The sequence below is a fragment of the Euphorbia lathyris genome, chromosome 8, assembly GCF_963576675.1.
Source record: "Euphorbia lathyris chromosome 8, ddEupLath1.1, whole genome shotgun sequence".
NCBI lineage: Eukaryota > Viridiplantae > Streptophyta > Magnoliopsida > Malpighiales > Euphorbiaceae > Euphorbia > Euphorbia lathyris.
Window position 1 is genome coordinate 32320585 of NC_088917.1, and position 16881 is coordinate 32337465.

At 36.4% G+C, this 16881-nt stretch overlaps 1 protein-coding gene across 7 annotated transcripts; it reads right to left on the reverse strand.

The window, feature by feature from the left end:
* Positions 1 to 2516: 2516 nt before the first annotated feature.
* Positions 2517 to 5820, reverse strand: LOC136203727 (calcium-dependent protein kinase 1-like). 7 transcript variants are annotated; one of them, XR_010674957.1, is made up of 8 exons: positions 5397 to 5818; positions 5085 to 5280; positions 4417 to 4533; positions 4223 to 4296; positions 4044 to 4103; positions 3322 to 3495; positions 3164 to 3247; positions 2517 to 2874 (listed from the first exon to the last, which is right to left on the reverse strand). XR_010674957.1 is itself a non-coding variant. In XM_065994943.1 (8 exons), the coding sequence occupies exons 1-2, from the start codon at positions 5594 to 5596 to the stop codon at positions 5101 to 5103; spliced, it is 399 nt and encodes a 132-aa protein (XP_065851015.1). In that variant the 5' UTR covers positions 5597 to 5820; the 3' UTR covers positions 2517 to 2874; positions 3164 to 3247; positions 3322 to 3495; positions 4044 to 4103; positions 4223 to 4296; positions 4417 to 4538; positions 5085 to 5100. The 7 variants fall into 7 exon arrangements, 5 of the variants coding, with proteins under 5 accessions (XP_065851015.1, XP_065851016.1, XP_065851012.1 ...); XR_010674956.1 differs by having other exon boundaries at positions 5085 to 5288; XM_065994943.1 differs by having other exon boundaries at positions 4417 to 4538; positions 5085 to 5299; positions 5397 to 5820.
* Between the last annotated feature and the right edge of the window lie 11061 nt (positions 5821 to 16881).

Here is a 16881-nt window from a genome sequence, read left to right on the forward strand (position 1 = left end):
GGATTAATTAATGAAAGAAATTCCTCCTTTTACGAGTTTGTGCTTTATTTTTGCCTATGGGTTCCCTGAATTTGGTTGTTACAGGAAAGGATTCGCCTTTTTACGAAAAAGGTCCTATTTTTTGGGAAGTTGGTGTCTGGATTTTTTAGTTCAGGGGTTTTACTATAAAAAAGGGTCCCATTTTTATTAATGTTTGTGTTTTTATTCATGTTTTTGAGGTCCTTGAGTTTTCATTATAAAAAAGGGGTTCCATTTTTATAAAGCTTCTGTTTTTATTCATGGTTTTGGGGTTCTTGAGTTTTCACTGTAACAAAAAGGCTCCATTTTTATAAAGCTTCTGTTTTTATTCATGGTTTTGGGGTCCTTGAGTTTTTCACTGTAACAAAAAGGCTCCATTTTTATAAAGCTTCTGTTTTTATTCATGGTTTTGGGGTCTCTAGTTTTCACTGTAACAAAAATGCTCCATTTTTATAAAGCTTTTGTTTTTATTCATGGTTTTGGGGTCTCTAGTGTTCACTGTAACAAAAGGCTCCATTTTTATAAAGCTTCTATTTTTATTCATGGTTCAGTAAAGAAACCAGAGTAGTGTAAGGAGTACAAGGAGGAAATTTTAGTGTCTAAACATCCTAAGGAATTCTTCCAGATTTGGAAAATAGGTATATTTTCCAGATCTTTTAGACCCTTTGTATTTCAAGACTTCTTGTCTGGTTTCCAGAACCTGGAGACCAGAAAAAGTCTTTAAATGGCCTTTGATGTTTAGGCATTAAAGCTTCCTCTTTTTTATTAAGGAAGTAGATCTGGGACCATTAAAGGAAAACTTAATGGTTTTGTCTCTAGAACCTAGAGACAGAACCATTAAGACTTTAATGGTCCAGACTTTCCATCTTTAGAGATAAAAAAAAAAGATGAAGTGAATGCAGCCAGTAATAAATATCAAAGAAAGAGATGAAGTGAATGCAGCCAGCAATAAATAAAAGGGTTGACAAAAGAATAAAAGAGAAAATGGTGTGCTTACCTTTTTGAAGATCTGCACGAGAGAAGTATGAAGTTGCCTCTCTTCTAAATTCCTTTTTTTTTGTCTCCCTTCCCTTTGGGTCCACCAGTCTCTTTATATAGGCAGATTTTTTTTAATTATTTAGTGCAAAGTGATGTTAATTAGTGTTAAACTCTATTAATTAGTTTTGTATATTTCAATTATTAATTGATTGCTTAATAGGCTTTGAATTTGGACTTGGGCCTCCTGCTTTGGGGGTCATTAGTTGTAAATCTGTAAATTATGCTTAAACTTTTATTTACTTCATGTGTTTCATATTTTTTGTTAAGAATAACAACATAAAAATTAATTGATTTTTATAACTAGATAACACGTGTTTACATTTTGAATGTAATTCTATCAAATAAAATTAAACATCATTTTATTCATATTTAATCAAAGAAATGACATTCCTTTAATTAATAATGGTCATCCTAATCAATCGACTTAATCTTCATAACATAAACATTCAACCGATTATAGTGATTTTATATATAATTTCAGTTCCTTTTCGCAAATATTAGTTATTTAGTAGATATCTACAATAAAAATATTTATGAAATAAATTGGTTTAGAAAAATGTAAAATTACTAAAAAATGAGAAATTACCCCGGACAAAATGGGTATCTACAACTATGATGTGGGTGGACAAATGTCGCCGGGATATTCCGTTTGATGTGGGCCATGGGCAAGGAGAGATTGAGCATGATAGCCGAGCTAGTGGAATGAGTGATAGCAAAGTCCGGGCCTATTCAATTCAAAGTCATGTTTGGGTTGTGAAGAGTACTCAAGGGATCGCTCCAAGTTGGGTTGATATATGGCGTCGGGACATGTCATTTGAGATTGGCTATGAGCGAGTGGAGGTTGAGCCTAGCATCCGGGTTGATGGCGTGAGGTATATTGAGGTCCGGGCATATTCGACTCAAGGCCATGTTGGGGTTTTGAAGAGTGCTTATGGGATTGATCCTAGTTGGGTTGATATGTGTCGTCGGGACATTCCATTTGACGTAGGCCAAGAGTGGAAGAAGATTGTGTTGATTCCTCAAGTTCGTGATGGGGAGATCAATAGGGTCCATCACTACAACAAAAACTACCTATAGAGGCAGTTTTTTCCGCTTGTAGGGGCGGTTTTAACCGCCCCTACAAGGTCTAGGGGCGGTTTTATAAACCGCCCCAAATCTGTCGCCAAAGGGGACCGGAGCTATGAATTAGCGACAAAAATCATCATCGACGGGGTAGAGTAAAAATTAGCGACGAATTTGTAGAGGCGGTTTAAACCGCCCCTATATCTAATTTTAGAATCTCTCTTTTAACTCTAGGGGCGGTTAAAACCGCCGCTACATAATCGCCCCTACATAATTTATCTATTATTTAGTATATATATTACTTTTTATATTCCAATTTCCCACCTACAATAATTATTTATTAATTAATCAAATTTAAAAGTGCAAATCAATTTAAAAAGAACATATAATATAAAAAAATCTAACTTTCGATATATTACTAAATTCAATCCATAATTCAATACATGATTCTAAAATTAAAAATTTAATGGAGTATGTCATTTCAATATCACTACCTCGATATTGCAACACTAATGTTATTTCAATATCAAAATAAAAACATAACACGAGATTCCCTCTTGTTTCTAAGTTGTCGATGCCCCATCTGTCCTGATTGGAAACCTCGACACTAATGGCATTGCCTATGAGTGCCAATGCTGCAACAAAACAACCTCTAGCAGCCAATATTGTGCTTCCTTTTGAATACTTGAAGCAAAATACACTTGATGCATTATGGACATCATTCTAACTCGTGCCATTGGTCTATGATTGCAAGTCCTGCAAGCACACAAAAGAAAATCACAAGCAATACACTTAAGAGTAGATTGGATGGTGGGGGTCGTTCCTTGGCAGGATTAGGATCATCATCATGAACTCTGATATACATTTCTTGTCCTAAATACCAATTACTCAACCTTTGAGATCTCAAATTCCACATTCCTGGATTATCCAGAAATGCATACACTAGTAGTTTTGCCATAACCATAACCCATTAGCAACTGATGTACATGCACATTTAATCTCCATAAGCACAAAATAGTAATTAAAAACAAAAAATAAAAGAAACCTTGTATCACGGGATTGCCAATCTCTCCTCATTCCATTCTTTCCTGATGCTCCAACCCATGAGTCAATTTCCACTACCTCTCCCCTGCAAGTTTCAATTTCATTATCAGATTTTTTCATCATGATATGTACTTAAATATGTGATTGTAGAATATATACCAGATTGGATACTGATCAATCTGGACTTGCAATTTGGAGACAGCCCAGATGAGATTAACCCGAAGAAGATTGAGAATGGTTTCAAGAGTAACAGTTTTATCAGGACCAACTTCATAGGATCTAATAACAACAGTAATCGAGACCTTATTCGATTATAAGACCTTGTCGATGAGGCTGAAGCAGATAAAGGATGAATTACATTAACTAAAAACAGAGAAAACAGCATAGTCAAATGCAAAATGTGTTGATTCAAAAGAGATTAACATAATTTCAGTGTTGCAAGAAGTCATAAACAACAAAGCAACAGCTTAAAATGGCTTCCTCTTAAATTATCTTTGCCAAATAATTTAAACAATATGTCTACGGTCATTAATATTAGACAAATCAACTCCTACAACTTTATCCTTTCAAAAAATCATTTAGAGCTCTACCTCAATCAGTAGAAGCAGATTGCATAGGCTCATAATGCGAGATTTGATTCACAACAATCATAATGACACAAGTTTGAAATGAGATTCTAACTGCCATTGGTATAATAACATAGATACATAGCATATCTCAATCAAGAACCAAACGTATGAAATTCGAAGCCAAGTTGATCATATATAAAAATAGCCAAATTGATCCAAGCCATTTCTACTGCTTTACTGCTAGCTAAACATAAAGCAAAAAATTTAAAATTTCCATTCGAAAAAATGTTTGCATGGCTTTGTTAAACTTACATGTATTAAGATAGCAGAAACTTGTTCTCAGTGCTCTGCTGGAACCTCTAAAGGTGGCCCCTGAATATTTTTTCAACAGTAAGATAAATGTTGACACCGAAGAAGGTAAACATTTAGAGATATAAGATAGGCTGGCTATACATAATAATGAAGAGAAATGTGTGTTTAGTAAGAAAAACCTTTGAGGGAATTGTATCTTCTTCGGAAATTTTTAGACTTTCACTTCTCAGTTTGTGAACACCATTTGAACCATCTTCAAATAGAATAACAGAATCTTAGAAAATGAGAAAGAAAAGTATGGCGAAAAGGTATTTCTTGCCTTTGAAAAACAAAAGAATAAACACAGAAAACAAAGACAATGAGTTGGACTTACCCTGCAACATCTACATCAATTTTCATTCATATACAACTTTGCTTCATCATGAATGCAGTAACCCAAAAGAAAAATTATGTTCTGATGACGATTTTTGATCAACGACTTCTCCACATTCTGCACTAACAATTAACAATTGAAATTTAAATGGGCTTGTTTTGCTTCATCGTTTAACAATTAACAATAAAGGTGTCAAAATGTCGTGTCATAATCGCATAATCGTGTCACGTGATCTATATATTCTACATAATTATATATGATATAAAATAAAACCTATCAAAATGATAATCGTATCAAGATGGTTGTTTATGTAAACAGTTTTTTCGTGTCAGAAATCGAAAGTCCTATTTAGAAATGACCTTAGAATCAAATCAAACAAAGGAAAGAACCAAATCACATGAACTTTGAATGAAAACTACAGAGTATCCATAGAACCATCAAGCCGAATAAAAAACAGGTGTATATCTATCAATTAAAATTTTCTGCTATATCCTAATTAACCATATTTCAATCAGAAACTGCCTGAAACTTCTTGAACAAATTCATCTATTGATTTTTCATAGCAGATTTGTCTCGTAAAATAACTCAACTATATCATTATCAATGTTTTTCTAATTCTGAAATAAAATTTAATCCTACTTTCAAGTTTCAAAGTTACACAATTATACCTGTCTTGAATTTTCATCAGTACTCAACATAAGGAAGTTTTCCGGCTTCAAATCTCTGTGCATAACTCCCATGCCTACACAGATCAGCCGCTTCCCTTTCTGAATAATGCCCTTTCGCAATAATCCGATCAAACAACTCTCCTCTGGCATAGAGCTCCATAATCAGATTCACCGATTGCTTATCCTCATAAGCTCCCTGCAGCTCTACAATATTCCTATTACATTTACCCCCAAAAATAAAGAGAACACCAAAATCAAAATTGCACTTATCTTATACCCCAACAATTTCACTAAATTAATTAGATTACTGACCTGTAGCCGGTGAGATGGTGCATGATCTGAACCTCACGGCGGATATCCTCCAGGTCTTCCTTGTGAACGAGTCTCCGAGTAGCAATCGATTTGCAGGCGAATTGCTGTTTAGTCTCCTTACGAGTAACAAGATAAGTTACACCAAATTGACCGCGACCTAACTCACGGCCGAAACTATAGCTGGCCTTGACGTCCTCCATCGGAAGACCGAGGACACGGCCGACGCCATTCAAAGAATGTGGTGGAGCATGACGAACTCGAAATGAAAAATTACCAAATGTAAATACATCAAGTTTTGAAGATATTGAAATGAAGAACTCGAAATCGAGCTTACCAGTCAGAAGAAAATAGAAGAGACAATGAATTTTTGAGGCGGCGATAGAATTTTTGAAGTGAACGAAAGAGACAATGAATGAAGGGAAATGACCAAAAGGTTTTCTGAAGGTTTACTTTGAGGCTATTTTTAGACCCGCCTCAATATTAGAGGATGGGCTTTTCTATGTAAGCCCATTCCGGCGCTTATTAGTTTAGCCCCTAAAAGAGGGCTGTAAAGCCCATTTTTGTTGTAGTGCATGGGTGGTCTGTTCAACGAAATGAGGGGCGTTGGAAGATCATCCAAGCATTTATTAGGAAGTGGTTTGACAAGTTTCGCCAAGACATACCATTCGATGTTGGTAGAACATCCGATATTGGTGGAGATTGGGAGATGAGTACCACGGAAGATGAAGTCCGGGGTGAGGCATTTGTGGGGATATGGGGAAAATCTCGTGAAGAGAAGGTGAGTCCGGTAATATTTGGAGTGGACTCATTGAATTCATCTCGAACAACACCTTGGTTCGATTTGAGGGCTTGGGTCCGTTCACAACGAACACGTCTCATCAATATGTGGCAAGCAACTTGGTGTCAAGTTCTTTTTAAGAGAGAGTGTATGATGCGGGGCATCTTCCCCTGGGATCGGGTCCGTACGAATGAAGTCGGAGGAAGAGCGACGCACGAGACCCGGGGAGAGCCAACCGTGAAAGACGAGGACAAAGGCAACCAGCAAAGCACGCGGGGCGTGCCTTCTCGTACGCGGAGCGTGGAAGGTCCTATTTCCGGAGGGCAGTTCAAGAGCTCATGCACGCGGGGCGTGCCTCCTCATACGCAGAGCGCATACCAGGCATCCAGAACGAGTTCCTACCAGGAGGTCAACTACGCGGGACGTAATACCAGAGACGCCACACGTGAACCTCATCAACGAGATGCCCAAGTTCAAGAGGTCAATTACGCGGGGCGCAATACCAGAGGCGCCATGCGTGAAGCCTGTCGTTGTGAGCCACCAAGAGCAGGAGCTTCACCACGCGGGGCGTAGTAAGACTTACGTGGAGCGTGTCCCGCCTGGAGGATGCTTCTTCACCAAGTTCTTATGTTGGGGACCATTTATTGTCTTCCTTATTTACAACCCTGTCTCCCTTTATTTACACCTTTGCCACCCTCTAATTACAACTCTACCACTCCTATATTTACACCCATGCCATCCCTTATTATTTTAACCCATTTTACCCTTATCTTATTATTTCATTTAGTTATAGTCTTTACCCTTTCTTGTAATTTGGCAATTAGGTTTAGATGATATAAATTCATCTCTTTGTAATTGTAATGCTTAACTTTTTATCAATCAAATATTAATCTTCTTCAAGAAGCTTGTTAAGGTTTTCACCTTCAACAATGGGGGATCTTTGATTTTCTATGGATTTAGTTCGTAAAACCCGGGATTCACTCCTTCTAGTTTAGCTAGAGAAGAAATATCTTTGTAAGTTTACGATTAAAACTTTTAGATAAAACCGATCTGTATCAGAAAGATTTTAACTTGTGTCTTAAACTGAGTAGCAACCAATTTGACAAACATCTGAAGAACATTCACTATTTGAGATTTCTGCTAAATCAAAATAATCTAATATTAACAAAATATCGTATGTTAGTTAATGAATTTATTTTATAAGCCCCACATAGATCTATATGAATTGATTGAAAATTTTCTATTGTAGCAAGGCTACTTCTAGTAAAGGGAAAACGACTCTACTCTGCACTTGGACAAATTATGCAGGGATCATGTTTACAAGAAACGTCATTTGTAGGAATATGTGATAAACTTTCCAAGGAAACATGACCTAGGCATAAATGCCAAATGCTTGGTTTATCATGAACAAGTAAGCTGGCATTAACAGAATGGGAATGGATTCTACTGATTAAAATTGGACTCAAAGAAGGTTTAGACAGTTTGTACAATGAAAGCGTTGCACATAAAGAACATTTTGGAAACAAAAATTAGTATTGAATAAAATACTTCCCACATGATTTACTCGTTGATATGTGCCATTAGGCATGATAATTGAATGATTGATATCGATTTTAGTGAAACACTGAAAAAGCCTCAAATCATGACACATATGAGATGTAGCCCTGTTGTCAATAATACATTCAATAAAACCAATATTATGTGTTTTAGAGGAAGTATGAGATGTACTTGTGTTAGCGATATCTTTGAAATATCCTAATTTCAACCTTGACGTGTATAGATGTGATGCGGGTGTGTCAAGAAAATTAATACTCAAATGATTTTTAGTACTTCTAAGAAAATAGTTGCGTCTAAAACTTAATTTTTAGAAACGAAATGACTGACGAATGACTCGAGGACTGAAAAAAAAATCTCTTTTGGGTTCCTAGCTCTATTTTAAAAAAGCTTAACTAGTTCACAAATGGCTACCGAGAAAAAGATAAATATTAACATAAAGGATTTTTAAATTTTTCTGTTTTTTATGATATTTTTTTATTACAAATTGGGAATAAAAACATAAAATTATAACGTGAACTCACAGAGAAATGAAAATTGCAAATAAAGGGAAATAATGACAAAATACATACCAAGAAAGAATATTAAAATTTAAAAATAATTGATTAATCTAAAAATGTAAAGATATTTCAGCACAAACTCTAAAAAGATGGTATCTTGGGGGACGTATATAGCTAAAAAAGTTGATTTTTGGGTAAGCGTTTGGGCGAAATGAAGACTTGGGGTCGAAGTTGGTATGTCAGGGATTGAAACGGTGTAAAAAGTTTCAGATTTAATGGACTCGCAAGGGCTAGAAAAAATGTTGGAAAATGGATGGTCGAATCTGGATTTTTAGAGCAGAAAATCAACAAGAATTTGGTGAACTTTGGAGCAATAAATAGCTTACATTCGGGTTTGCCTTTGGGAAATAAAATATTTGAGATCGAATTTGAGTCGCTGGAGAATATTTAGAAATCGACAAATCGAAGGCCATGAAGTTGGCGGGTTGAATCTGATTTTTTAGTGCAAAAAAAAACAGATTTTCATTGGAGCAATAAGTAGCTTGCATTCAGTGTCGAATTTGGGAAATAAAAACTTCGTGGTCGAAGCTAGGTTGCTGGAAAATATTTAGAAATTAAAATTAGGCAAATAGGAGTTCGGAAAGTTGGTGAAACAATTTGTTGAAGTTGACTGGTCGAATCTGATTTTTTAGTGCAGAAAAAACAATTCATAACAAGTTTGTTTCAACACAAACAATGAGGACCTTACTCACTTGTGGCATTACAGATTGGGACACATTAGCAACACAACTCTCAAAACTAGGCTACAAAAGAAAATGGTTAATGGCCTTCCTCATCTAACACTCTCGAATGAATTATGTGTTGATTGTTTGAAAAGAAAACAACATAGGGAGCCCATTCTAAAAAGAAGCACATGAAGAGCAACTCAGATGTTAGAACTTGTTCACTCTGATTTATGTGGTCCATTTTCACATGTTTCTAACTGTGAAAGGAAATATGTATTATGTTTATGCTTGATTAATGATTATAGCTAAAATCATGGTCATATTTCCTTCAAGCAAAATCACAAACTTTTATTGTGTTCAAATTGTTTAAAATATTTGTTGAGAAAGAAACAAGTCTTGCTATCAAGTGTTTACAAACAGATCGAAGAGGGAAATTCACATCTAATGAGTTCAACCATTTTTGTAAAGAAAATGGAATATTATAAGGCAATTGATAACTCCATATACACCGCAGCAAAATGGAGTTGCAGAAAGGAAGAATCGAACAGTGATGAATTGTGTGAGGAGCATGTTGTCACACAAAGGAATTCCAAAATATTTTTGGCTGGAAGCAGTGAAGTGGGAAATATATGTGCTGAACCGTTGCCTTATTATAGCCCTAGAGGATGCAACACCAGAAGAAGTATGGAGTGGAGTGAAGCCATCAATTGAACATCTCAGAATTTTCAGATGCATATGTCATATACATGTCCCATGTGTCAAAAGAACTAAACTGGACATCAAGAGCATAAGTGGTGTGTTTTTAGGGCTCAATGATGAAACAAAAGGGTACAAGATATATGAATATATGGCAAAGAAGGTGATCATCAGCAAAGATGTACTATTTGAAGAAAAGAAAAGGTGGGATTGGGACAAAAGTTATGAGAAGGAGATGCTGATTAAACTGGAGTGGGAGAACATAAAGATGAAGTGGCTGGAAATTTAGCAAATGATGATTTTTTGAAAAAGATGATGTTGTTGTATATGAAGACAGTGATATTGTAGTTAATGATGAAAATGCAACAAATGCAACCTCTTCTTCAAATTCTGATAGGGAAGAAAGAATAAGGAGACCACCCACCTGGATTAATGATTATGTAAGTGGAGATAGACACTTAGAAGTGAAGAAATCGATGCCAATTTTATTTTAAGTTCGGGTACATATCTTGTGAATTTTGAAGACGCTATGAAGAATGAAAACAAGAAGAAAGCTATGGAAGTTGAAATTCAAAGCATAGAGAATAATGAGATATGGTTTCTCACTGGTTACCAAAAGCTGCAAAACAAATTGGAGTAAAATGGGTCTATAAAACAAAACTGAATAAGCATGGTGAAGCGGAGAAATTTAAAGCCCGGTTAGTCACAAAATGGTACGTACATCAGTATGGAATCGATTATGTTGAGGTTTTTGCACATGTAGTTCGTATGGACACTGTTAGGATCATTCTTACTTTAGCAGCTCAGAAGGAATAGAAGGTATATCAACTGGATGTTAAATCAGCATTCCTACATGGTGAATTGATGGAACATGTGTATGTTGAGAAGCCTAGAGGATTTGAGATGAAAGAAGAACATGATAAAGTGTATAAAATAAGAAAACCCTTTATGGACTAAAACAAGCCCTTCGAGCTTGGTTTAATCGTATTGAAGCATACTTCTTAAGGGGTGGATTTGAGAAATGTTCCAACAAACAAACTCTATTTGTAAAAATCAACGTTCGAGGTAAATTTTTAACTGTAAGCTTATATGTTGATAATTTAAATATATTGGGAATGATGAAGTAGTGATGAAAGAATTTAAGGAATCAATGATGAAAGAGTTCGACATGACGGTCTTAGGGAAGATGAGGTATTTTTTGGGTATTGAAGTGCAGCAACCGGAGAATGTCATCTTCATCAGTCAAAGAAAGTATGCAGGAGATGTGCTTATACGATTTCGAATGGAGGAATATAATGCTATCTCAAATCATATAGTTCCTGATTATAAAATTTCGAAGGATAACACTCTCTACAGGCAATTACTTGGAAGTTTGATTTATCTAACATCAACTTTTCCATATTTAATGTATGCAATGAGCTTAATTAGTAGGTACATGTCTCAACCTATAGAGCTTCATCTTATGGCTGCAAAAAGGATGCTAAGATATATAAAGGAAACTACTAATCTTGGCATCCTTTATCAGAGAAAGACAAGTATCATGTTAACTGCTTACACTGGAAATGACTATGGATGTTGTTTGGAGGATAGAAAAAGTACTATAAGGTGTGCTTTTGTGATGAGTTCAGGGGCAATAGCTTGGTCATCTAAAAAGCAAACAATGCTGATATTATCGACAACGGAGACTGAATATGTAGCACCAACAACGTATGCTTATTAAGCGTTATAGATAAAGATGATTCTTAAAAAAACTTGGTTGCAACGGTGGTCAATGCATAACCATATTTTGTGACAACAGTTCAACAATAAAGATGTCTAAAAATCCAGTGATGCACAAGAGGAATAAACATATTGCAGTCCGTTTTCATTTTTTAAGAGACATGTGTAATAAAGGTGCAGTCGCTTAATTCATTGCGGCTCACATGATCAAATCGCGGGTATTCTGGCGAAGCCTCTTAAGTTAGAACAATTTCAAAAATTCAGAGGTTTACTTGGAGTATGTGAATTGCCAGAAATAAACTAAGCAATCTGCTTAATTTAAGGGAGGGTGTTAAAGTTTGAAATCCTTCTATTTAAGAGTTATTTGTTTATAGTTAATAAATTTTGTCGTTTTACGTTGGATCAATTCTTAAGACGAGTGGAGTTTATTTCAATTTCTGTTTTGTTTTGTTATATCTTACATGATAATAGTTTTTCTCCAATTCTACATTTGTAAGGCTTTTGAATAAATGAATTGATGATTCCAAATATTATACTTATGAATTTGTTTAACAATTTTAATATATACCATATTAGAATCTAATATGACATAGAGATAATAATATGTTGTTTGATGCATTATGGGCTTAGTAAGATATTGTGCACATAAAAATTCAATGTAATCCAAGTTGTAGAATATTCAATCTGATGATTCTATTTATATTTTCAATGATGTTTTCTCTCTCTTAATCAATATTTATTTTTTCTTATTTTATTTATATGATTAAGATTAAAGTCAGACAAGGTATCATGTTGGAAGTTTGGTAAGACAGTGTACCTGAAATTATTAATTATTACCGTGAGGATTGATATGCTACAGCTGAAATTGGTACTCTTATCGGAAGGAAGACGTACCTTGTACTAAATTCACTCTATCCCAACATTTTGGTGGAAAATGCAAATCAAGTAGTAGAAAATTTTACCAGATAGAGTGAATTTAACAGTTGATAATGGTTTACCACCATGCAAAAATAAGTCTAATAGAACGGCACAAAAAAAAATACCTTTCACACTTAAGTAAAATTACATAAATTACATGGACAATTTCAGGTCTAACCACTGAAGAATAACCCGACACAGTTGTAAAACCATAATGTATATATATGGATGTTAATGAGCCAGTGTAACTTGCAAACTATTCAAATTCGGTTCAATCAAAGTTCAACTGGATAGTATTTGATAAACTTATAATTTATTGTTGTTAAAAATATGAAAAGACGAATATGAACGTATTCTTTATCAATATATAATAATTATAGAAAGCAAATTAATGGGATTTTATGTAGCTGCTGGAAGAAAGCAAATTATTGGTCTTTTGAGAATTTGAAAAGAAAAGTAGATTGATTTTGTCAAGGCTAAATAAATAAAACAACGTTTTGTAAAAGAAACTCCAAATTGGATCTTCTAATGATGCGCTGCCAACGGGTTAACCAAACACTATTTCTAACAGTTTGGACCCTCTATATGTTACGTTCAAAGTTAGTGTTCTCTTCATTAGAATATTAGAATTAAATGGTAAAATGTTAAAAGATTTACAATTAAATACAAATTTGAACTCAAAACCGTTCTCGTGCCACTCTCGAGTTCGATGAGCTTCAAGCTGGAGCTAGACTCACCAAGCCAATCCAGGCTCAGTCTCAATTCGGCTCGTTAACAGCCTATATACATGTTAGTAGTATGATCCATTGAACCAGAACAACTAGAAAAATCTGTTAGGAATTCAACCAACAAGAGACGATTAACATATTTTTCATTTTTCATGCATTAGTATCGTGTATAATCATATGGAATATACACAAGACAACACAATTATGACACGATGATAGAGAACAAGTTTTAGCCCATTTGCCTAAGGGACCCAGGGTTGTTAATGTTCATTCTAGAAGGCAAAAGGCAGTTACAGCAGGTACTGATGAGGTAGCACAGAGTTAGTTACGGATCTGGAAAATAGGGCTGATTAGTTATATTGGCAGAGGGTAGTGGGAGGAGAGGCAATTATGACGTTATTCTTCTATTTTGGCTCTTAGCAGAGAGAGGGAGATTTCCCTGTAGGGTGTTGTTAGCAGTCCCTGTTTTCTTTATTCTATCTGTTCTTATTTTCATTAGACTATATTAATATCAAATCTTCTTCTGGTTTTCTTCTCTTAATCTGTTCTATTATTCTACTTTCTTTGGTGATTTCCATCATTAGTCCGACCTGCCGGATACGTGAATCGGGAAAAAAGAAATTGACAGCCCGATGGAAACACGAACTCAGGCCCGTTTGGATGCCCATGACGTGCAGATTCAAGAACTCAAACAATTAATAGAGGCAGAGAAAACAAAATAGGATGAATTCAGAACTTACATGCTAAATTGGGTTAAGACCCAAGGAAAGGCAAATATTGATGTTGAAGGCCATTCCGGACACACAGCTTCTGGGAATGACGATATGAAGGGGGGGAACGAAGAGTTCCGTCTAGCGGCGAAGAAGGTCAAACTCCCTGAATTTAATGGGTATGATCCCCGTGGGTGGATTTCCAAAGCAGAAACTTATTTTGAGATTCATGAAACCCCACCGGATATGCAGCTCCGTCTGGCCAAGCTTAGTATGACTGGTTTTGCGCAACATTGGTTTGCTGTGGTCCAAGAGATTCACGATTCATTGACATGGGCTCAGTTTACCGTCGAACTCCTTCAACGGTTCAGCGGATTGGAGATACAGAATCCCTACGAGCAACTCTCCACTCTTCGACAGACGGGTTCGGTTCAGGAATACATCGAAGATTTTGAATACCTTCTTTCTCTAGTTCCTTGTTTACAAGAGCGACATGCATTGGGTTATTTTTTGGGAGGTTTGCAGCCCGGAATCTCGATTGGTAGTGATGTACGTAGCAAAAGATGTAGAAGCCATGTTGTATCCATCTGAGGAATTTTCTTCCCGTCGACTGCGACAACAAGAACGACAAACTCATGGGGCTCTTTTTTATCATCGACCCGACTCCAAAACGAGTTATGTCCACCGACCCGATTTCAATGCCCATCGACCCGAATCCAAAGAATTCAAATCAGCCTCTCAACGCACCGTTTCAACAGGTAACTTTACTAATTGTGATTCTCATCTTTCTTCTACACAACGTGCTCCTCTTCTTTCACCTACAAATCACGATTCTACCAAAAATGACCGTCCTGACCACCGTTCTGACATCTCTTCTAACCGCAATAGGGGATTTCAATCCCTAACTCGTACCGAATGGGAAGAGAGACGAAAGAAAGGGTTATGCTTTAGGTGTGGACAGATCTATGGACCCAACCATAAATGCCCTGAAGGGAGGCTTAGGGTTTTGTTACTTGCTGATGATGAGATAGTGTCCGAAGATGGGGAAATATTTCGAGTTGAGGAGGACGAACCAGAATCTACTGTAATTGAAGGCGAGTGCCACATTCTTGAACTGCACGGTTTGGCATCTGACTAGGGGAGAGAATTGAAGACACTAAAATTGAGTGGGGAGTTACTGGGTATTCCCATTGAAGTGTTGGTAGATAGTGGTGCAACTCACAATTTTCTATCTAGAAAATTGGCTTTAGTATTGGGAATTCCAATTGACAACTTTGCTGGAATGACTGTTAAATTGGGCGATGGACACCATGTTACGATTTCAGAGCAATGTCATTCTCTTTCTCTCAATTTGGGAAATTTTACATGTTCAGTGGAGGCTTTGGTTTTTGACATGGGAAATCTAGACATGGTCTTGGGCATTGAATGGTTGAAGACTTTGGGCGATGTAACTCACAATTGGGATTTACAGTATATGCGTTTTATCTCTCAAGGCAAAGAAGTTGCTTTACAGGGCATCACTAAAGCGACAAGAGACACTAATTCTTCTCTGCGTGGATGGTTAGCTTGTTCTTACGAGCCTGTTGAGTCGTTACAATTGTTGGGAATTGAGAAACAGTGAGCTAAGTTGGGAGAGCAGAATTTGGAACCGGCTTACCAAGCGGATTTGGATGCTTTACTTGAGAAATTTTAGGTGTTATTTCAAGAACCTACTGGTCTGCCTCCTCAGCGATTACACGACCATGGGATTTCTCTTGAGCCGGGTCAGGGTCCCGTATGTGTCCACCCCTACCGATATCCTTATCATCAGAAAACTGAAATATAGAGCCAAGTTCAGGAGTTGTTGCGAATTGGAGTGATACGGCCTAGCAAAAGTGCATTGTCAAGCCCGGTTATTTTAGTGAAGAAAAAAGATAATTCGTGGCGAATGTGTGTGTTGACTATTGTTGTCTCCTTAATGGACTCTAGCAAGTGCACTAGATACAAGTAATAAAGTGATAAGTCAAGTATCGTATCCACAGGGTATGATGACCAAAGTTTATGAGAAATACTTTGTGAACAGGGTGCTCGTAGTGTGTGATTCTTTTGTATTGACAGATGTTGGTAGTTGTGAAAACTAATGACTAAACAAGTTGCTTTACGTGTGAAAATGTTTGCTTGAAAATGATAATAAGGAGAACAGGCTAAGCACAGCGAAACAGGTTACTGTAAGCTTCAAAACAACCTAACAAATCATGAATGATGCAACTGAAGCCAAGGTTTCTGTTTTAACCCTCACTTAAGTCAACTCTCGTGTGTTCTTAAGATTATAAGATGTACTAAAACCACCTAACATTTCTGCTTCGGGGTTGGATGTTTGATAGAGAGTTCGGTGAAGATGAAAGCAGTTTCCTATCATTCATCTAACACAAACATACATGCTCAAGCATTGGAATATAAAGCCTCAACAAACACTTCATGCATTAACATCATTCATTCATTGTTAGATAATGGAAAAACTTACATTACCGGCCCCGACTGGCCGAGCCCATTCAAAAGGATTACTCACTCATACAGGCGAGTGAGCAATCAGATAGTTCAAAGTTCTGAAACTCCATCTATGGAGCTCTCTTCCAAAAAGTCTATCTTTTTTTTCTCTTCCAATCTTCGATACCTTTCCTTCCTTACTACCTCTATTTAAAGGAAAGGTCAGAGTCTAAGTGAAAAGTATCCGCACAAAATATATTACAAAACAGAGTCAAAAGTTCAGAAATCTAAAAATTGCTAAAAGTGGTTGAAGATCATTTTGACCCTTGAACACTCAAGGGTCGAGCTGTCTTTTCATCTTGTTACTTTATGCCTGCACTTCTTCGCCTCTCTGCCAGCAGCTACTGTCGTACCTACTTCCCGTCTAGTCGTTGTCCATCATCAGGGGTTCCAGCGTTTGACCGCTGGATCAAAGAATGGCATAATCTCCTCTTGGCAGTGCAAACAGGCTGCTTCCAGTCTCTTCGGCTAAGTCTTTCCTTATCTGCATAAAAACAACTATAAGGCCTTCTTTCATGTAATAAAGCCCTACAAACACCGTTAATTCAATATAATTAACACCTTTAAATGTAGTCAATTTCATGCCTAACAACTATCGTGCATTGAATAAAGTCACGATTCCAGACAAATT